Genomic DNA, 23796 nt, shown 5'->3' on the forward strand with positions numbered 1-23796 from the left:
ACGCCCATGGTGGCTCAGCTATTTTCATTTCTTATGACAGTAATTAAAGTCATAGAGTGCATCTTTCAATTGTCATTCCTTATTGTGAATCAGTTTGAATAGAAATTGAGCAGCCTCAGTTAACACAGAATAAGGAAAAATGGTACTTGGTGGTATCTATCGCTCACCTTCTTCTTCACTATCTCAGTTCCTAACGACTGTTGAGACCATCCTGAACATTTTATCCCTACAGAACAAAAACATACTGTTAGTAGACGATATCAACATGAACTTTTTAGATTCTCATTAGATTAATACCATTGCCTATAATAAATACGTTCTAGGGTACGGGTTAACGTGCCTCACTGATTCGCACACTAGATCCAACACACATGGCTCCAACACTCTTTTAGATAATGTTTTTTCTAACTTCAGTCCCAAAGTATCTGGAGTTGTAGATGTCAGCATTACCGATCATTATCTCATCTTCATCACATTTGATAGCCGTATAGCTCGAATCAACACAGTCTTCACTACCACGCGCTTTGACAAAGTAAGTTTTATCGATGCTTTTTCAAAACGTGACTGGCCCACAGTTAGCTCACGAACTGAACAACAATCAGCGGTTGATACATTTTCTTCCTTATTCTCGGAAGTTACTTCTGCTAGTAGGCATATGTTTGCTCAAACAAGAAATATCAAAAGCCTCAAAGCCCTTGGATCACATCTACCTTATTAACGAGTCTGACGAAAAAGGATAATCTCTATAGAAAAGGGAGGGGGCAACCCATTACTAACACCTTGGCACTTCGTTATAAAAGGTATTGTAATATTCCTAACTCTTCGTTAATCGTGCCAAGTAACTTTATTATTATAAAGAAATTTTGAAGAATAAAAACAATTTAAAAAAACAGTGGAAACTGCTGAATGAATTCTTAAATCACCTGCAATCAACGCGCCCATAACGAAAATCCCTGACCATAACGCTACTTATTGTCATTCTGGCGACATTGCTAATGCGTTTTCTGAGCATTTCTGTTCTTCATCTAGCTGTTCTAAAAGTGTTCCTTCACCCAGTTTACCGAGCTCACCTCACTCATTTTTTCTGTTCTTCTTTCGGCTGACGAAATAGTATCAGCTATTTGCAATCTTAAAAAAAACTTCTCTTGGTTTGGGTAACATTTGTGTGTGTCAGTTAAAGATGGTTGCTCATATCATTTCTTTGCCCTTAACCCATATAATTAACCTCATCTTTTCTAGGAGTTCATTTCCTGACTCATTAAAGCATGCAAAGGTCATACCAATTATTAAAAAAGGTGATAAAGCTGTCATTAAACATTATGGGCCTATATCTATCCTTCCATCATTAAGCAAACTAATTTACCATCTGTTTGTAAAGCGTATTAAAGCTTACCTTGCGAAATTTAATGTTATAAAGCCTTCCCAGTTTGGCTTTTGTCATAGAAGCTCCCCTAACCATGCTCTGCTTTCTTTGACTGACTTCATCAAACATTCCATCCACAGCAGTAACTTCTCGGTTTCGGTATTTTTAGACTTAACAAAAGCATTCGACACGCTCAATCACTTCATCCTCTTCAATAAGTTAGAATCTTACGGTATCGCCTTTAAGCTTTCTAAAAAGTTACCTGTCTAACCGACAAAACGTGCTCTTTACTAGTGGCTCTTACTCTTACACTGATTGCTGATCAAGGTGTTCCGCAGGGGTTCATTCCGGGCCCCCTTTTATTTACAATTTTCGTAAATGATTTCCCTGATGTTATATGTTCTGCACATTGTGTGTTGTACGCTGACGACGCCACAGTATCGTGTAAAGCCAAAATTGTTCGATCTTTAATATTCAAACTAAATTCTATACTGAATGATGTGGCTTTATTGTGCAACAACAATTACCTAACTATAAACCCGTCAAAAACTCAGTTTATAATTTTCAGATCATCTCAAAAACATTTGTTAACTTCTGCTGAAACATTGGGTCCTAATACTATCTATGCTTGCGATTCTGTTTTTTTTTCTTAGTGTACGCTTAGACATAACCCCTAATTTTGGTCTACATTTGTTAGACTTAAAGAAAAACTGCATTTGTATTCTCGCACTGATTAAAGCTAGGCCATACTTCTCTACTAATGCATTATTATCACTCTACTTTTCATTGGACTAGTTGGCAAGCAAACAAGCAGTGCATGACTTTCCATTTATACTGATGACATCTGTGCGTGGACATCAGGTGTGACTCGACTACAACTTCGCGCTCGACTTCAGAAGGCAGCATCAGTGACATCGTACCTATGCAAACAAGGGCTCAAAATCGCAAGTGGAAAGTGTTCAGTCGTGGCTTTCACCAGAAAACCAATGTCCGCTTACGGCATATCAATTAACAGGCAGTTGGTTAATGCAGCCGGAGTCGCAGGTTCTTGGGAGTCGTAATCGACCGAAAACTGTCTTGGCCACCCCACGTAAACTACATGAAAAAGCGGCTGACTGCCACTTGTCACTTATTCAGGTTTCTTGCTGGGAAAAGTTGGGGAATGTCTGTCGAGTCTATGTTACAGCTGTACAAGGTATTATTTACTGGATTCCTGCGGTATAGCCTACCTGTTATATCCAACACGTGCAAAACGAACCTGCGCACAATTCAAAATATTCAAGCCCAAGCGCTTAGGATATGCCTTGATTTACCCCGCTGCGCATCGACAGCTGAAACAATTGCCATTGCACAGGACTACTCGAACATGACGCACATCACCATTGAAACGATGCGTACGTACCTCAGGCAACATGCTAGGAATCCTTCCCACCACTTGGCAACCCTCGCTACTGAGAGGCCCCGCACAAAATTTAGTGCAATTGTCTGTGCTGATCGTGCGTCGTTTACGTCAGGTTTTACGCCTGCTGAGAAACTGGTGTATCCTCCGTGGTGCCTGACACTTCCACAAGTACGTGTTTCAATTCCAGGAATACAGAAACAATCAAATTTGCCTTCATCAGCCCTAAAACAATTGAGCTTGAGCCTTCTGCACGAAATGTACAACAACCACGTGCACATATATACATATGGTTCAACCACAGCGACTGGTTCTGGCGGTGCGGTGGTGATTTCAGCTAGAGTAATCACTCTGTGAATCAAACTGTCACACGTCACTACGTCTACGGCGGCAGAACTTGTGGCTTTACGTGGCGCCTTAGAGTACATCAAATCCCAAAGACCGAGTAAATGGGCTGTGTTTTCCGACTCAAAACCAGCCCTACAGAGCATGCAGTCAGTCCTTCGACGAGGTTGCCATGAACAATCAACTTACGAAGTTGTCAAGCTTGTTCACCACGTCACAGAAACAGGCCATGAGGTCAAGTTTCAGTGGCTTCCTGGCCATTGTGGGATCAGTGGCAATGATTCCACAGACAACGCGGCTCGCACATCGCACCAGGAAGAGCACACCCTTCCGATTCGTTTGTCAAGGACTGACGCTGCAAAGCAACTTTGTCACCTGGCACGTAGTCTGAGTCTGCAGGAGTGGAACACCCCAAGCATAAGACATACGAGACTATACCAAATAAGCCTTCGACTGGAACTTCGACCTCCATCCGGACTTCGTCGTCGTGAAGCTTCGCTTCTTTGTCGCCTTTGGTTGGGGGTTGCCTTCACAAAAGCATATAGAACCCTCATCGGATTGACCGACAATGCGGAATGCGATGTCTGCTGCGCCAAAGAAGACATGGACCATCTGATATGCCATTGCCCTCGATTTGCTTCTGAAAGACAGAAACTTTCGGACGCATTGCGACAATTGGACGATCGGCCACTCTCTGTGTAGATGCTACTGGAACACCGTCATCGCCTTTCGTCGGCTCAAAAAGCAGTCAAGCAGTCTTGTGCTTTTTGAGGACTACAGGCCTATGTGACCACCTTTAACTTTCGTGTAGTGCCACCGCTGCGTACGCGCTAGCCGATTGACTGACAATCCTCTTTTTTTCTCTCTCTCTTTCTCCTCTCTTTCCTCTCTCATATTTATGCCCCCCTTCCCATTCCCCCAGCATAGGGTAGCAAACCGGGCATATGCCTGGTTAACCTCCCTGCCTTCCCTCTTGTTGTTTATACGCCCCCCCCCCTACTTTTCATTTATTCATATTCATTTTAACTATGGCATAAATACCCTGGGGAATATATATAAATCTTACATCTCACCTATGCAACATATACAAAATCAGGCTATCCACATTATCATTTTTAGCCCTCGGCGTTCTAACGCTATTTTATTGCTTAACAATATAATATTCTGTGCATTAGTAAGTTATTTGAATTTTATTGTACTTTTTTGTTTAAACATAATTACCGTCGGCTACCTTTCAGTCTCATAAACTGTGACTTACAAAAAAAAAAAACCTTAACCGCACGCGCTTCGTAGTAGAAGGAAGTTTACTACTAGCCTGAGTTCGCACTATTACGGCATAAAATCATTGTCATTCACTTTCGTTTTGTTATCAAACTCTATTCCATCCACTATAAGGTTTTAGCTAATCTACACATATTCAAAAAAACTTTGAACTTATATCTACTAACATCATGAATTATTCTATGTAGTTCTTTCTGATTTGTGATACAGCTTTTGTATTGCTGTAGTTGTATGTATTACTATGTGAAATTCCTTTCTTCGTTCTGCTATATACCCTGTTATGTAACATTGGTCTGTTTATACTATTTCGTCTTGCCATGTTTCATTGCAATTTTTTGCATGCTTTTTTTATCGTGGGTCCCTCTACAGTCTTCAAACTATTGGGCCTTAGTGTGTTAAACGTTTCCTTCATTTTATGTATCGTAATTTAATAATAATAATAATAATAATAATAATAATAATAATAATAATAATAATAATAATAATAATAATAATAATAATAATAATAATAATAATAATAATAATAATAATAATAATAATAATAATAATAATAATAATAATATTAATAATAATAATAATAATAATAATATAATAATAATAATAATAATAATAAACTTTCAAATTTAAGCAAAAAAAACAAAATGATTTCATGAAGCTTCCACTTAACCATAAACGGCAGAGCTCGGCCACCTTTCTGTGGTGAAGTGTAGCTGACATAACACCAGAAGGCCAGTTGTTTTGGCTACCTGGTGTATTCTATAGTGAGTTGTATTCTGTGCTAACATGAAAAGTTTTCTAGTCACACCAGACCTTGATAGTAGTACGCCTTTCTCCCTTCTCACGTTGACAAGCTGCACGAGCAGGGTTATCGATGCGTTCACTGCCTTGTGCTATATCGTAACCATTGAACTCAAACGTTGAGCCCAATGTAGGAAAGGCGCTCAACACTTCTCAGTGATTTACTATATGAAAGTACTTATAGTCATCTGGGTATCCACGGAAGAGAATTTGTCTATTTGATATTACGTTTATTGTAATATTTCAAGTGCGTTTCGGCACATCATAAAGAGCCAAAGGTACAGCATTTGTAACAACCAAACTATAAGGGCATCAACTAGTGTGCTAGTTTTCTTATTTATGCGGGCTTTAATTTAGGAGGGCTACACAAAAAATCAACCTTTTATATACAAAGCACAAGGTCCCGTAAATATTATTGCTTTCATCTTAATCGCCCAATACTGTTTCTATAGTATATAGAAACAGTATTTTTGGAAGAGAAACAATTTTAGAAACAAATTATCATCTTTATTATAGCAAATTTAAGTTACTGCGAAAAAAAAACATTTGATATTTCACAGATTAGATTTTACTGCTATTTACTGCTATATATTTGATATTTTACAGAATAGATATTACAATCTGGGCGCATAACAATTCACGAAAAACTTCTTTCTGATTAGCGCGCCCACGCACACACATGCTTGATTGTCCACGGAATTCAATGGCTCCAGTTCGAGAGACACTCATCGAAGAATGAGAGGGCGCATGCTCATTATAATGTCAGTATACAGCTCATGGAACAAACAAAAACACACGCGCACATAATAAAAACACATAATAACACAAGCAAACTAGCAATGAGTGACTTGTTTAGTTGTTCTTTTTTTTTATTTGTCTTTTTTATACGTAGTAACAAGCACGCTACAATGATTATATACGCGCTCGAGATTTCAATCTACGAGATTTCAAGCATGTACGGTTTCTTTGGCGATCGTGTACTCACGCCATGGGATCCTCTGAACTTTTTTTCACAGAGTCATCTGGACACATTATGGCAGTGATCGGTTATTTGGGCAGTGAACGAAAATACCTGACATGATATTACAAAAAATAAGACACCAAATAATTTTGCCCTTCAAAATGTGTCATAGCGCTAACACATACGGAGGAGGAAGAGACGACAGGATGAGCGCTAACTTTCAATTGACTGTTTATTTGCAAAAGTAGCAATATAAATAGTTTTGCGCACGATAGATCTGGTTTTTAAACTGCGCCTAGCGCTGTGCCACATTTTGAAGAAAACAACCAACGAGCCCAAAAAGCCACGTCGATAAGCTCTCACTTGCCTGAAACTTTCGTGGTCACAGGACCTCCAACAGAGGACGAAGTACACCGCAGCGGTTTGCTTCAAGTTCGATGTGTCCTTCTCCGGGCGTGTACGGCAACTATATATGTTATGAGGAGTGGTGCGGTTAAGGCACAACGTACGAGCGGCAGCTTGGAGTACACCAAACGCATGAAGCTACACGTTTATGCTCGCAAACTGCCACACGTCAAGAGGTACTATTGATATATTATCAACGCAACTGAAGCCGTGTTGTCGTGTGGCTCTAACTGAGCCTGCGTCGGGCGGTATTCGTAACGCAACATATCTTTGCACAGTGTCCGTGAAAATTCTGTGGAATATGGGGAAAAGCCACGTTATTGAAGGTGCACTGCTCTTGATGACGGAACATTATGATAATGGCGCACTGACGTTATGCAACCGTGAAGTGTTCAGTCGGTAAACAAGGTCGATTTACAATGTCTCCCTACCATGTCTTCTAGACTGTAAAAATGTCTTACTTGACGCATATGAACTTTTTTGTCTCACCTGTGACTACATGATCAGCAGCATTAGGACTCCTGTGCTGTTGCACTGAACAGTTAATTTTTCATGTGTGCAATCTTCTATAGACTGTACAAATGTCTGACTTGACACATGTGAACTTGTTTGTCTCACCTGTGACTATATGATCAGCAGCATTATGACTCCTGTGCTGTTGCACTGAACTGTCAATATAAAATGTTTAAAATATCTTGTAGGCTGTACAGATTTCCAACTTGACACATGTGAAACTCTTTGTCTGACCTGTGGCATCGTGATCAGCAGCATTATGAATCCTATGCCTTTGCATTGAACTATCTTTACACGTCTCGCGTTCTAATGCATGCAGAATAAAGGCGCCAACCGCTATCAGTCATGACTGATGAGTTTAAAAAAACATAGTTATCTCCTAACTAACTGCTTCGCATCACATTGAATCCCAAAGCGCATGCAATCTGGGAAGAGTTTTATCACTTCACTTCACTTTATTAACTCAAAGACCCCCTAGAGGGGGTATTACATTAGGGGTGGGAAACATACAACAAATGTAATACATATGCAGCATGGGTACAAGTATGAACAGGGGTAACCAATACAGAAATAAAATAATACATGTGCAGAATCAGTACACATATTAACAGGTGTAACACCTTGCTAGAAAAAGAAGACAAAGTGAGAACCAGTGGCACAAAAAGGAACCATGTAATGTATTCAAATTGAAAAGAAACGAGTGACATTTTGTGTAAATTATGAGTAGCACATTATGGTGGCGAGATCAGTGGAAAGACCATTCCAGTCGGAAGCTGCACGAAAAAAGGAGGCGGAAAATGTCGTGGTACGGGCGCGTGGCCGGCCGACATGAAAGGAATGAGTGGTGCGGTGAGATATAGGGCGGGTGGCTGAGTCGACTGGGATAGAGCTTGTGGAACAAAATGAGGCTGGCAACTCAGCGACGAATGTTCAGGTTTGAAATATTGGATTCTTGTTTAGGAGATGAAACACTCACGTTATGCGAATACGAGGAATGAATGAATCTAGCTGCTCTATTCTGGAGTGATTCTAGTGCGTCGGTCAAATATGCTTGGCGAGGGCTCCAGATAGGCGACGCGTATTCAAGTTGGGTGCGAATTAAGGATTTATAAGCTTGTAGTTTTACAGGAAGGGGAGCATGACGTAAGTGCCGCTTTAAGAACCAAAGCGATCTGTTAGCTGATGATATGATATTGGTAATGTGGATGCGCCATGATAAATCGTTACTCAAAGTGACTCCCAAGTACTTGTATGTGATGAAATTTTCCAATGCAACTTTACCGATTTGATAAGAATAGGTGAGGGGGCTGCGACGATGGTGCAACGAGCGGGACTTGCATTTATTAGGGTTTAGTGTCATTAGCCAACGATTTCACCAGTTAAGCACATGGTTAACGTCATTTTGTAATGAAACTTGGGCTGATGTGTTAGTTATAGTACGGTATATTACACAATTGTCTGTAAACATACGAATATTGCTGGATACATGAAATGGTAGATCGTTAATGTATATTAGGAATAATAGGGGTCCAAGAACTGATTCTTGCGGGACGCCTGATGTTATTGCCAGAGGGTAAGAGTTATGTCCATTAACGGTAACGAATTGGTAACGATTAGTCAATTTTAGGGTCTAAGTTTAATTTCGAAAGTTTTGACATCAGGCGGTTGTGGGGTACTTTGTCGAATGCCTTTGCAAAGTCAAAAAAGATAGCGTCAGTCTGTATCTTATTGTCCAGGTTAGTGTGCAGATCATGAGCGAAAAGGGCAAGTTGGTTTTCACTGGGAAAAATTTTTGAAAGCCATGCTGTGCGGAATGAAAAAAGTTATTACTAATGAGTCCAAGAAGTGCATGATTTTGGTGTAAATGACGTGTTCCATGAGCTTGCAAGGCACGCTTGTTAAGGAAATGGGGCGATAATTGAGAGGACATGATCTATCGCCTGATTTGAAGACTGAAATGACCTTTCCTATTTGCCAGTTTATTGGTAGGTTACCTGTAAATAATGACTGACAGAACACTAGTGATAAGTATATGGCAGACATGTGCTTGGTATTTTCCAGAAATTTAGAGGTAATATCATCTGATCATGCTGAAGAAGAGAGATTGAGTTTGTCTAATAACGATATTATTCCGGAAGCGACGAAATCAATACTGGGCATTACAGAGACAATGCTAGACGAAAAAATTGGAAGGGGACTGTTAGTTTCGTTTGTGAACATGGAAGCGAATGCTGAGTTAAATACTTCTGCGCATTCAGAATCACTAACTTCCGCGCCCGAAGGATTATTCAAAATAATACCTGGAATTTTCTTAGGGTTAATTACCTCCCAAAATTTCCTAGGGTTATTTACCAAGATCTTCGGAAGATCAGTATGAAAAAATGTTCTTTTTGCGGTTCGAATGCCATTATATTAAATGGTTTCAGCTTCTTTATAGCTATCCTATGCGCTGGCGGTAGCTGCGTGTTTAGCAGCCCGAAAAAGTAGTTTTTTTTTTCTTATCTTTAAGTCGCTTTAAAAGTTTAGAAAACCATGGATTTTGTTGATTAGAACGAGAGGTGGTACTGGGAATAAACTTGTTTGTTAGCTCCTTAAGTTTATCTTCGAAAATTAACCAGTTATCGCTCACTGATCTTTCACTTAATGTTGTTTCAAAATGAGGTAGGAAGGCTTCGAGTTCAGCGTTTTACTGCGTTGTAATCCCCCTTGTCGTACAGACGTATAGTTTTACTGTATGGTTTGCGTAGTTTAGGGACGAATTCAAAAACAGCATAAATAACTTTGTGCTCGCTAATCTCAGGAAAGAGTGTGATATGTGACAAGCTTTCGGGTTTAGTTGTCAGTATTAGATCCAGAATATTAGAAGCTTCACCAGCAATACGTGTAGTTTCTGTTATTAGCTGTGTTAGGTTAAAATTTAAGCAGACGTTAATGAATTCTTTTGTTCTGGAGTGGCCTGTTATTAATTGGTTGGCGTCTTGCCAATCGGTGTCAGGAAGATTAAAGTCATCAAAAAGTAAGATATGCGCGGTAGGATATTTGGTAGTTAGCTGGTTGAGTATATCGTTTAAATATTGTGCGAAATTTGGGTCATTGTCCGGTGGTCGATAGCACACTCCTAGCAGAGTTGTTTCTGGTACAGCGCGGCAGACCAACCACAGGATTTCCAGCTTGCAAGGGACATTTATCAGTGAACAGGATAACTGTTTATTGACAGCGATAAGTACGCCACCGCCACGTGTTTGTCTCCTCTTTTTCCGGAAGACAAGAAACTCTGGCAATTCGGCAAGAACCTCACTATCTGTGACGTCATCCTTCAACCATGTTTCTGTGAGAACCAGTATGTTGCTGTCCGATGTTGATACAAGGTTTGATACTGCGTCGCGTTTTGAAAAGAAGCTACGTATATCAGTGAAGATTACAGAGAAGGAAAGGCTTGTTTTAGGTGTTGTAACATTAACACGTTTTGTTTGTTTTTTGGACGACGGGGCGATCGCTAGGAAATTTCGTTTACAGTTTGGGAGTTTTCGTTGAAAACGTATCTTTTTTTACCAAGAAACAAAGTCTTGTGTCGCGCGGAGAAGGGCTCAGATTTCGTACGGGCAAATTCAACAAGATACTTTCGGGCTTTTCGAACGGATTCGGAGAAATCTTCCCCAATACTGTAATTAGTACCTTTTAGTTTGCGTCCATTCGAGAGAATTTCCTCTTTGGTTTTAAAAAAAGTGAATTTGGCTATTATAAGCCGCTTGTGATCATGCCGGTGCCGACCAAGGCGGCGAGCACGTTCAATAAGTTTAGAATCGAGAGTTAAGTTTATGTGGTCGCGACAGTAGTTATTAAGTATTTCTTCGGAGTCTTTTCTTTTTCGGACGGGTTCGGATCAGGGAGGCCGTAAAAGATGAGGTTATTTCTTCTGAAATGATTTTCGGCGTCGTCAACCCGCGCCTTCGTGTCGCAGATTTGACGGGCCATTATTGCGGTGTTACCCTTAATTGTTTCGACATCCTTCTCAACTGTCACAAGACCTTGGTAGTGAACTTCAAGCTCCGTAATACGTTTAGTTAGATCAGCCATGACTTTGTTTGTTGTTAGTAGCGCAGATTTAAGTCCCTGTACTTCCTCGAGCAGTGTAGACTGACCCGTATATAACTTTTGCAACTCGGAAAGAATAAGGCTTGCTGAGAGGGGGTCTTTAGGTGGACGGTCCTTAGGGAGAGAGTTCGGGCCAGGATTGGATTCCACGTCCCCCGACAGAAGTAAGAGAGCACGAGCAACATTCACGCATTGAATGGCAAGGGCAAAACAGCAATGTGGGCTCGGTAGCTGTACCAAAGAATTATTGCTATTTCTTTTAGTGAAGAGGTCATATGGTACACTAACCTGCTTTGCGAAGACGAAAGGGTTAATGGACCGCGCGATGGCACAGCCACAGAGTCCACCTTTATAGCAAAAGAACTGCTACACCATGTCTCCAAAGGTCATCCATTGCATTCCAATGGCCTATAGCCACAACAGCGCTTGAGTGACAGGCTTGAAGTTACGACACGGAATTCACAGTGGGAAAACCCCCCCGCTGCAATATCGCGCGACGTGGCGGTGTTTAAAGAGTCCCTAAACCACACAGAAATTTAAATTGATTGGTGACGTTGCAGTTGTGCACAAGTATCCAACAAACTCCGGCGGAGTCACGTGCATCTAATAATCGAAACGCGACCTTTGCTCGTTTCGCTCTTCACTGCCCTGCGTTCGTCTCTCTTTCTCCTCGATCTGTAAGCAGAAAGACTGGAGAACATGCTCATTTTCCGCTTGTAATAACTAGGTTATTAAAAATTGAAGCGTGGTCATATTTTTGACAGAAACTACGAAAATCCCAGACTGTGCGCTTCGAGGTAAACAAGTCTTCCGATATTTTGTTGCAGATTCCTGGAGTTTGTTGTGAATGAGACATGATGAGTATCACAAACTTAGCGGTCTCAACTTTTGTAGAACTTTCAAACGCCAGTTATTATGGTATCGCTGGCTGTTCCCTATCCGACGTCGGGTGCTAGTGTGATGAAACACCTAGATGCTTTTACATCACGTGCCACAGCTATATTTTGTTGCGAATTGTGATAGCGTCTGGTCATATGATCAGCTAGTGTATTTTCTCGTGTAGCGTGGGCCAGCAACATATTCCAGAAGCTTCTGCATCACACATCCTCCTCTCCCGAGGATTCGTATCCAAAGAGAGCTTACGTGCTTCCTGACCACGCTTTCGTCTAAATTTTTCTCGCATTCAATCAGATAAAGCATCACTTAATACAAGAAACAGCCAAGCACGCACCTAATAAAAAACTGGCGACTGCGGCGGTGGCCATGCTTGACGATGCCACAAACAGCGCTTGGTCGATACGGAAGGCGTCGTCGGAGGCCAGACCCATGATGATGGCGAACACCGATGACAGCAGCGAGAGCACGCACGCCTGGCACTGCATCAACAGGTATTTGAGTGGGAAGAGCCACTAGAAAACACTCCAGTTCCTCTTTTCGAGGATAATCACTGTGTTGCCTTTTCACAAAACTGTGTCTCAGTGTCTAAGCGTCATCTTATGAAAGCATAAGCAAGGTTGAAGGACCCTGGCTCAAATAAAGTGACTCGCAAAGCTACTTTCAAGCGTGTGACCAAACAATGACCCTGCCTGCTAGCAGCCAACATCTGCTGCGATGTTTAACGGACCTGCACAAAAACGTCTGTGAATTACTACAGGTGACTGTTGTCAAGTTACTACTGATAACTGCTGTAAGCCCAGACGAAGACGCACCTTCAACAGCAGCAGGCTTTGTCTAAGAAACACTCAAAAATGTAGATTAGATACCCGAACTACTGTGGTGCCTCGCAAATGTACAATTCTTTCAAAAATTCCATCCATGGCGGTGACGGGCGCTGGTCTTTACTGAAAGCTAATCCAACCAAAACCCAAGCGACAGGGGCAATAGAATGCCAAGATGTCACTGTGTTACACAGTGTGTGTCATAAGTATAACCATAAGCTGGTAGCCAGGGTTCGATATATGGTGAAGTGATCGGGTGAAGTTGCTCGTAGGTTTCTCCGCCAAGCGAGTAGGCGGATTCCCCAATACAAGTTACAGTGGAATCAAATGAAATAAATGTCACAATAAAATGAGTTCACGAGAGCACAAAGGCAGCAGAGCCAACTGCATATGGTGCATGGAGGACATTATACAAGGATGCGCCGAGCATAAGGCCGCACTATATTCTCTCGACCTGTAACTAGAATAAGTCTATAATAAAGCGTCATGACTTTCTACATATGGGAACACAGATTCTCATGACTAACTGAAAATGCCGCATCAGTGACCATGAAAGTTTCGACCGACACTTATGTCACAATCACAAAAGACACATTAGAACGGTGCACTCACGTATATTCAACCCTTTTTTTGCGAATGAAGTTTTCCTTTCAGAAAGTCACTCCCCCGCATACTATTGACCACCTTGAAAGGTGAAAGAAAGTGGCATAGACAAAATAAAAGCTCTGGGGAGAGAGGGTTCACGTGTAAATGTAGCGACTGAAGAATGTCCGAGTAAATGTATCGCCAAAGTGAACGTTGGTGATTCTAGTTTCGTCACAAGGATAATCGTTCTCCCAAATATCGGCAATGAACCTAATTTGTGAATGCATTTGAGGAGGTAGTGCATTTCTGACAAGCATGCCGATTCGTATAACGACGCTTGCCGTGAGTCTTTATCCTCACACTGATGACGGGAATAGGCCTAATGAGCTCCACGATCACGCGTTGAGTTCTCTGCCTTGTGCCAGTGTCAAGAGACAGGTCTTCTTATGTCATAAATAGCGATGATGAGACAGCGGAGCGGAGCGAAATATTGTGCAGCTGCACACACAAGGTATTTCGATCGCAAGTGGCCGTTATAGAAACTTCAACAATTACCGTCGTCGCATGCAGAAGGGCATTGGCATGATGTGCTTGTGTTAACGTCTATTTTTTTCTTTACAGATACTCCAGTGCTTCCTCGGGCCCATTTATTGATTGATTGAAATGTGGGCTTTAACGTCCAACGCCAACATATGATTATGAGAGACGCCGTAGTGGAGGGCTCCTGAAAATTTTACCACTTGAGATTCTTTAATGTGCATCCAAATCTGCGCACACGGTCTTACAGCATTTTCACTTCCACCAAAAATGTAGCCGCCGAAGCCGGGATTCGATCCCGCGACCTGTGGGTCAGCAGCCAAGCACCTTAGCCACTAGAACACCGCGGTGATGATTGCCGTGGTGCAGGAGGCGAAAGGCGACATTATGAGGCAGCATTATGAATACTGTTGCCAAAGGCTTGAATTACGGTCTGCATACCCCAACTTTGGCCGCACAAGTGATTTATGTGCACTAGTTTCACTGTAGATGTCTCCTCATTGAAACATCTCATATGCCATTCGATTATTTCTATATGTTTTTGTAAGATTCTCATGGGAAACATACGGATTTCATGAGGTAACATATGATAATATTCGAACGGCATACGGGACGTTTTAATAGGAAATATGGTTTCCTTTTTAAGAACTGAAATTGCTGGAGTGCACCCCAACAGACGTTTACAACGTGTGGTTTCCCGCTCAGGTAACTCATAAATGTGATACCTGAGTATTTACCTAGCAAGATCAGTTCTCGTTGTGGCAGCATTTCCTATATAGAGCAAGTAAGCTGAAAGAGCATCTTTTTGTTGGTAACCTAACGGAATTTATTTTTGATATATTTATTTTTGATTCCCACCTTAAGGGGCACCATGCATCGATTGACTCAAGTGATTATTAAATTCGAAGCATTTCTTAGCGAACTTCAGTGACTTTGAGCGTATCTATCTATCTATCTATCTATCTATCTATCTATCTATCTATCTATCTATCTATCTATCTATCTATCTATCTATCTATCTATCTATCTATCTATCTATCTATCTATCTATCTATCTATCTATCTATCATTCTATCTATCTATCTATCTATCTATCTATCTATCTATCTATCTATCTATCTATCTATCTATCTATCTATCTATCCATCTTGACGCCTATGACTTTAAGCTCTCCTGGTTGTTCTGATAATGGTATCAATACCAAAATTGGTGTCGCATAACATGAGTGTATGAAGAACAGATCTGACTAGTCATAACATGAAATTTATGACGTGTATGCCATAAATTTTATGATTTACATTTCATGGTCATGCAGCTCTTGCGGTGGTTTCGTTCACATGGCATGCTGAAAAATTGATATGGTATGGCATGATTGCATGGCGAACACAAGCGATAGACCCTTACATGAAAATCATGACGTACGTGTCATGTAACAACATGAATACATGCCATGCTCATGATGCGCTCGCGGCCGTTTAGCTTGCGTCACATATACCAAATTTAGTTTTACAATACGTGAATGAATGACGAACTTATGTGACTAGTCCAAACATAATAAACATGACATGCGTGTCATGTAACAACATGACTACATGCTACGCTCATGATGCGTTCACAGCCGTTTCGCTAGCTTCACATGTACCAAACTCGGTATTACGCAACGCGAACGAACGACATAGGTAAATGACACATCCAAACATGATAATCAGGACATGTGTGTCATGTAACAACATGAGTATATGCCACTTGATTATGCGCTTGTAGCTTTTTCGCTAACTTCCAATATGCCGAATTTGGTATTACGTGATGCCAACGAATGACGAAGATATGTGACGGCTGCAAACATGATAATCATCAGATGCGTGTCCTGTGAGAACATGACTTCATGCCACAGTCAAGGCGCCAATACATTTTAACGTGACGTGGTGCACGGGCTCACCGGCGTTGATTTCGTCACGTATCGCCGGTGTCGCCACACCGTGCGCCGGTCCTGCCATATACTCGCAGGCCCGCGCCACGCTGCGTTGCTTTGACGCATGCGTATTTCAGCGTGTCTGCCGTCCCTCCGTCACGAAAAGAGGGAGGCGCAGTGTTGTCTGGGTAACGTATCGGCCCGAAATGCAGCATGTCGCATTTCACGCCGGTTGCTGTCGGGCCGCGCTGACAGACGCTGATCGCGCCTGGCGTTAGACTATAGAGTGTTCGCGTTTTGCTAACGTAGCGTCACTGTGCCCAGAGTGCGCGCGCATCAACGCTACAGGGGAGTATATTGGGCCCTTCATGATGCGCTCGCGGCCGTTTTACTAGCTCCACATATACCAAATTTAGTGTTACGTGATGTCAATGGATGACGAAATATATGACTGGTGCAAACATGATAATCCTGAAACGCGTGTGATTTAGGGACATGACTACATACCACGCTCATAGCGTGCTCACGGCCTTTTTTCTAGCTCCATATACACTAAATTTGGTATCACCTGCCGTGAATAGATGGCGAAGGTAAACGACACATCTAAACATGATAATCATGACATGGAAGTTAAGCACGGCATCATTTACCTCCACCTCGTAACGTTGTGCTGATTTTAAACTGGCATATCAACATTTCTCATTCGTGCTTCGCATATAATCGGTTCCCTCTGTACGCGAGATCTGCCAATTTTTTTAGTCTGATTTCTTCATATTTATTATTCATGGTTGTGTATACTCGTCCGCCGATGGTTGAATCTGGATTAGTGGTCCAATACCAAGATGAATATCATTATGATAAACTAAAACAAAGTGACTGGCACGAATACTGCGCCCTCCGGAATACCAGAGTCCACATTCACCTTTTTCGACTAAGACCTAGCGACACAGTACTATATAAGTGGCATTCAATTCGCGCCACTGCTTCTCCTTCATTGTCTGTTTTGCCATTAAATCTGGATGTGAAATAAATGCCTTGAAAAAATAAACAAAATTGCGTTTGTCTGGCATTTCGTAATGAGTGGACTATCAATATTCATCAATTATCTCAGCTATAGTGGCAATGATAGATAAATCAGACCTGAATTCATGCTGTTCAGCACAAAGTGCATTGTGACTTTGTAAGCGAGCAATAATGGCCTTAAATTATTCTGCTGGAATAATATACAGGAAGTACTATTTAGTGAAACGGGCCTCCTGTGGGTAATTCAAGAGCAGTGCCGGGACGTTTTCTTATAAGCAACGGGATTTTTTTCCGAGTGCTGGTCATCAGAAATGGCTGCAAGTTTAACGATAAAGTGTAATGTTATCTAAATATTTTGCCACCCGGGCAGCTTATCTACTTAAGAAACTATGCGTTAGTTTGTCAGGATCAGGCGATTTCATCTCATATAGTTTGTGAAGAAGTGAGAGAACACCTTCCTTAAAGATTTCTACTTCTCACATAAGGCAACCACAATCGTACGATTGTAACTAAGCACACAAAGCAACCGCGTTAAAACAGTCTGGAGAAATCATCATATTTGTTGGCATTGGTTATAGAGTAAACAATACCTTCTCACATGACTGTTATCTTTGATACACCTCGATTATCACATGACAGGTGACGCCAGTATTTTGAGATTTTTTCGTAATAAATGGCTGCACAAGAAGTGAAAAAAAAACAAAAAAACTTTCTTTTGCAATTCCTATTGCTGTAACAGGTTAGAAATGAGGTTTTCAGGGTCACTCGTCTTCTCACGTTTGCACCGGCTCTCATTTTCCCGTTTCCCATCAATCGCGTGAACCAGAGATATTCCCTGTGAGCGCGCTTCTTTTTTTAGCAGCACACACTGTAGCTAGCTAACGGGAGTAAGATTAATACAAGTGCAAGGGAGTTTAATAGCGACGCCAGGTAGTAGGCAGGCTGCCGGTATGGACAGAAATGCTCGAGCAGTCCAGCGTCTACAGCTCGTGCACCCACTCACGCTTCGCACTCAGAGAGAGATGGTCCCACTAGATCGTGCCTTGCGAATTCCCCACTACAATACCTCGGCGACGAAGACGAGCCATCCTGGCGACTCAAGGTGACGAGAGAACAGGAGGGTCGTAGCAGGGCTTGAGGCGACTGACGTGGACCGTCTCACGACCAAGGCGGCGCTTGTCCGTGGACGGCTTGAGCGGTTCAATCACATAGGTGACAGAAGAAGGGTGCTGTATGACGCGGTAAGGGCCAGTATACTTCGGTGCAAATTTGGGAGTCAGGCCAGGAGAGTGGAAAGGCAGTCGGAGCCACACGAGAGAACCGACGGGGAAAGTGTCCTCAACGGGATCACGGTCGTGGCGATCTTTTTGGAGGGCTTGATTATCAGCTGTGAAGGACCGTGCAAGCTGACGACACTCTTCGGCATGTTCGGCCATTTCATAAACTGGACTGAACTTGGAGGCTTCAGGATTGTATGGCTGAATTATGTCGAGTGTGCTGCATGGGTCATGACCATTTAAAAGAAAAAATGGAGAAAAGCCCGTTGTTGATTGAATCGCCGTATTGTAGGCATACGTCACGAAAGGAAGGACAACGTCCCAATTGGAGTGGTCGGAATCATTATACATAGCGAGCATGTCTCCGAGGGTTCTATTGAAACGTTCCGTTAGGCCGTTCGTCTGAGGGTAGTAGGCTGTTGATGTGCGGTGTACCGTATACACGGCATGAATGTAAGAGCTGCTGCGGAACTTCGGACAAAAATACGCGGCCCCTGTCACTCAGGAGCTCCCATGGTGCCCCATGACGAAGAACGAACCAATGCAAGGTGAAAGTTGCAACGTCATGAGCACCAGCCGAAGGTAGCGCTGCCATTTCGGCGTACCTTGTCAGATGGTCGGCAGCCACAATAACCCATCGATTACAACCAACAGCGCATGGTAGCGGGCCGTATAGGTCAATCTCAACACGGTCACATGAGCATGCAGGACATGATGAAAGCTGTAGTTGACCGGGTGAATGATGAAATGTCTTGCGCTGCTGACACAGGGAACATGAGCGAATGTGTTCGCGTACGAACGTGTACATACGCTGCCAGTAATAACGTTGGCGGATCCGCTCATACGTCTTTAGCGCACCGGCGTGTGCGTGTTGCGCTTCAGCATGAAAATGTTCGCAGATATCAGACCGCATATGGCTGGGTATGACTAGCCGCCATTTACGACCCACCACTTGGTAGTTGCGACGGTATAACAGGCCATCCCCTATGGCGAAATGCGTTGCTTGGCGGCGAAGAGCACGCGGGTAACCGGAAGTTGATGCGTTCGAAAGCATATTCAAGAACGAGACAATCGAAGGGTCTTTCCGCTGTTCGGATTACATGTCTCTGACGCTGACGGCAGAGAGGGGAAGGTCAAGGGCTGATATTTCCATATTATCAGATTTCACGGGTGATCGTGAAAGCGCATCTGCGTCAGAGTGCTTTCGCCCCGATCGGTAGACGACGCGTATGTCGAATTCCTGAAGGCGTAGTGCCCAACGTTCGAGGCGACCAGAAGGATCTTTCAGTGAAGCCAACGAACAGAGTGCGTGATGGTCAGTTACCACACCAAACGTGTGGCCGTACAAATAGAGGCGAAACTCGTTTAACGCCCACACAATCGCCAGCACTCTTTTTCCGTAACAGAATAGTTGGCTTCTGCATTAGTGTGGGCGCGGCTGGCATAGGCGACCACACACTCCGTAAAACCTGGTTTGCGTTGCGTAGCACTGCACCAAGGCCGACGCCACTTGCATCCGTGTGTACTTCGGTCGGCGCAGTAGGGTCGTAATGACGCAGTACGGGTGGTGAGGTAAGGAGTTGGCGCAGTGTTGCGAAGGATTCATCACAGGCTGCAGTCCAATTCAAAAGATCTGCAGGGCCAGGAAGGAAGGAGCAATGATGGAAGCAAAGTTCCGGACAAACCGACGAAAATAGGAGCACAGGCCCACAAAGCTCCGCAATTCTTTAACTGTAGTCGGCTTAGGGAATTTGGCAACAGCACGAAGCTTGTCAGGGTCGGGAAGGATGCCGGCTTTCGAGACGACATGACCAAGTATGGTGAGTTGTTTAGCCCCGAAGTGACATTTCTTCAGGTTAAGCTGAAGCCTGGCGTTTGTAAGGCACTGTAGAATTTTACGCAGACGAGTGAGATGCGAAGTGAAATTGGGTGAAAAGACCACAACGTCATCAAGATAGCACAAGCATGTGTTTCATTTGAGACTGCGTAAAATGCTGTCCATCATTCGCTCAAATGTGGCGGGCGCATTGCAGAATCCGAATGGCATTACGGTAAATTCATAGAGACCATCCGGTGTGACGAACGCCGTTTTTGGGCGATCAGACTCAGCCATTGGAACCTGCCAATAACCTGGGCGAAGGTCAAGCGAGGAAAAGAATTCTGCAACTTGGAGACAATCGAGAGCGTCGTCTATGCGGGGAAGAGGGTAAACATCTTTCCTCGTAATGTTGTTTAGGCGCCTGAAGTCCACGCAGAACCGGATCGAACCATCCTTTTTTTGACGAGTACAACTGGTGAAGACCAAAGACTACAAGAAGGCTTGATGACTCCATGCTGTAGCATGTCGTCTACTTGTTCTCCGATTACGCGACGCTCCGCCGGGGACACACGATAGGGGCGCTGGCGCAAAGGAGTACTCTTCCCTGTGTCAATCGTGTGCGCAACGGTGTTCGTTTTTCCTAGCACCGCTTGAGAAAGTCAAACGAACGCCGAAATTCGTGAAACAGGGTAACAAGCTGCTCTCGTTGAGCCGGGGCGAGATGGCTGTCAATAGAACTGTGAAATACATCGGACGACACGTTGTTCAAGGCAAAGTGAGGAACCAACGCGTTCAGCTCCATATTCGGCTTGATGTCGAAGAAATCGGCAGGCACGATAGTACCTTCATCGATAAGCTGAATGTGGCCGAGCGTCTCGTTGCGGCGCAAACTGAGAGGGCACGAGTTCGGATTGGAAATAAATATTCTGGTAGTGTCTTGACAAAGCGCAAGAACGGTGAATGGCAGCAATGTGTGGTGGCGGCTACCTAAGATGTCAGATGGCGTGAATAGGACGGTAGCGTCAGAAAGTGAAGTGCAGCAGGCCGGGACAAACTGGGCGCTGAAAGGAGGAATGTCTATGTCCGTCACGACGACAAGGTTAGCCACACTAGATACGGCCGCATCAACAGAAGGCGCATCACGAAACGGTAACAGCTCCACTTCGGCCAGAGCGCAGTCCACGACGGCGTGATGACGTGATAAGAAATCCCATCCTAGGATGACATCGTGGGAACATGAAGCCAACACGTGAAATTCAATGATGTGCAACACGTCTGGAATAACCACTTTTGCCGTACATGCCGCGATGGGCTCAATTTCTTGGGCGCTCGCAGTGCTAAGAGAAACTACCGGAGAAAGCATCGTCACTTTACGAAGAGAGCGGCAGAGTCTGACTAATCACAGATATCGCGGCACCGGTATCGATGAGTGCAAGTGTTCGTACACCTTCGACGATTACATCGACAAGATTGGCGGGAAACAGGCGAGGACTTAAACGATTAGGTGATGACGCAGCTCGTGCCTCCGGAGCTGCGGCAGTTAGTTTTCCGTCTCATTGGAGGTGGGTCGCCGACGCATAGGCGACACAGAACGACGACTTGTTGAAGGTGAAGGCGAGCGGGAAGTAGAACGTTGAGAAGCATAGGTTCGGGTACTGGAAGCAGCTTGCGCATCGCGTTCGTGAACTTCAGGTGGCACGTGAGACGCGTGGTATGGAGGCCGAAACGAGTAGTCAGGGTATCTTGGTGCATTAACTGCGAATCGCCGACGACATAGACGTGCAACGTGACCTGGAACCCCGCAAAAGTATCATATCGGCCGGTTGTCAGCAGTGCGCTAAGGATTTCCGCCGTGCTGCTGTGTAGCTGAAACGGTGCGGTAGAAGAACGCACAGGTTGTGGCGTATACAATGGAAGACGAGGCGGAGGCATTGCAGCGACGGCCACATAAGTCAGTGGCGCGGCAACAGGTGTTGGCGGAGAGGCAGGCGTAGATGATGGCAACGCCTCGGAGACCTGCTCCTGAATAGCCTGTCTGATTGTCGGCATTAGGTGGTTCGTTGGTGCTTCGGTGGTCGGCAGATACGAGAGACACGAAAGCTGTCGTGCGACCTCTTCGCGTACATATTCTTGTATCTGCTCCAGCAGCGTGCTGTCACCACCGACGGCCAGGGCAGCGAGAGAGCCGTCTGCTGTCGTCGACCTCTGAACTGATGCACGTTGTTCGCGAATCTCTTCCAAGCTCTAGCACAAGGTAACAAGTTCGGATACGGTACTTGGGCCCTTCGCCAGCAACATTTGAAAGGCATCATTGTCCATTCCTTTCAAGATATGCCGTATCTTGTCTTGTTCAGCCATCTCAGGGTTAAAGCGCCGGCATAAATCTATGATTGGTTGTTCCTCGCTTACATCATTTGAACAGAATCTAAAACGTTTATTTTCCGAATAACAGTGACATATGTTTTTTTTGCGTGTGTGTGTACTTTTTGTTGGTTGCATGATCCTGCAGTAGTTGTCTTTCAAATCTTCAGCGCGGTGCAAAAGTGCTGCCTCAAATGCGTCATGTGCTGTTCTGCGCGTATGTATTGCATCGCATGTGTGTTCCATTTATGTATGTTATGTATAACTTCGAGTTGCTGGTCACAATAGTACCGAGAAATTATCTCGAGACCTGTACGGTACTTCTTTTTTGCAAATAATTGTTTGTACTTCCACCCTGTAACGGCCCACTTCTGGGCTAACAGTATAAATAAATGAAATGAAATGAAATGACATCTTCAATGTAGCTAGTGAAGTTTTCGCCCTGCCTTTGTGCTCGTCCGCGTAGGCGCTGTTCAGCACGTAGCTTGCGCACTTCGGGGCGATCAAACACAGCTGCAAGGGTGGTCTTGAGAGCGGCCTAAGAGGTAAATTCAGTACAGCGGTTTGTGAACCACAGACTGGCGACGTCCTTGAGATAAAATGGGACGTACTCCAATTTCGAGGGGTCGTCCCACTTGTTGGCGGCGCTCACCTTTTCAAACAGCTGAAACCAGTCTTCCACATCTTGGTCCTCAGTGCCGCTGAAGAAGGAGGGATCCCGTTGACGCAGGGTGGTAGATAGGATGACTAAATGAGATTGGGCCGTGCTTTGCAGGGTGGTACCTTGCTCGGTCGTCTGATCAGGCATTGCTGATGCAGTGGGAAGCTTCCGGCTTCGAAGTTCCAGGTTTTCGTACCCAGCACACTTCCACCACTTTGCAAGGGAGTTTAATAGCGACGCCAGGTAGTAGGCAGGCAGCCGGTACGGACAGAAATGCTCGAGCAGTCCAGCGTCTACAGCTCGTGCACCCACTTGCGCTTCGCACTCAGAGAGAGATGGTCTCACTAGGCAGTGCATTGCGAATTCCCCACTGCACAAGTAACTTGAGTTACATAGCACAAGTAAAAGTATATTGCTTCATTTCTCCTGCATTGTTCTGTTTTTTTTTTCAATGGTGATATTGAGTGGCCGTTCCAAAAACAATTGATACACGAGCTTCCTTTCCGACCGCATCAAAACTCAAGTGGCGGCTCAACAAAGACCGTGTAGTTACGGCAGATGTCACAAGATGAACTTGACTGAGTTTCCGACCTGTGCGTCTGAAGGTGCGTGACGAAATTCAGAAGCAAAAGAAGAAAGTGCTCGAGAATGGTGTGTTTAAAAATTTACGAGAAGTGTCCCGTGGTTATATTCCACAAGAACTGACAGGGTTCCTTACGTATTCGCCTAAGACGACTCAGGGG

At 43.9% G+C, this 23796-nt stretch overlaps 1 protein-coding gene across 4 annotated transcripts in view; it reads right to left on the reverse strand.

The window, feature by feature from the left end:
• LOC119174081 (solute carrier family 41 member 1) overlaps positions 1-23796 on the reverse strand; it is a 331108-nt gene that overhangs the window by 187182 nt on the left and 120130 nt on the right. For all 4 annotated transcript variants that reach the window (XM_037424875.2, XM_037424876.2, XM_037424874.2 and 1 more), the window contains exon 3: positions 12392-12536. In XM_037424875.2, the coding sequence (XP_037280772.1) occupies positions 12392-12536 (145 nt within the window). The remainder of the gene's footprint in view (positions 1-12391; positions 12537-23796) is intronic.

Source organism: Rhipicephalus microplus, chromosome 5 (assembly GCF_043290135.1).
Source record: "Rhipicephalus microplus isolate Deutch F79 chromosome 5, USDA_Rmic, whole genome shotgun sequence".
NCBI classification, from domain to species: domain Eukaryota; kingdom Metazoa; phylum Arthropoda; class Arachnida; order Ixodida; family Ixodidae; genus Rhipicephalus; species Rhipicephalus microplus.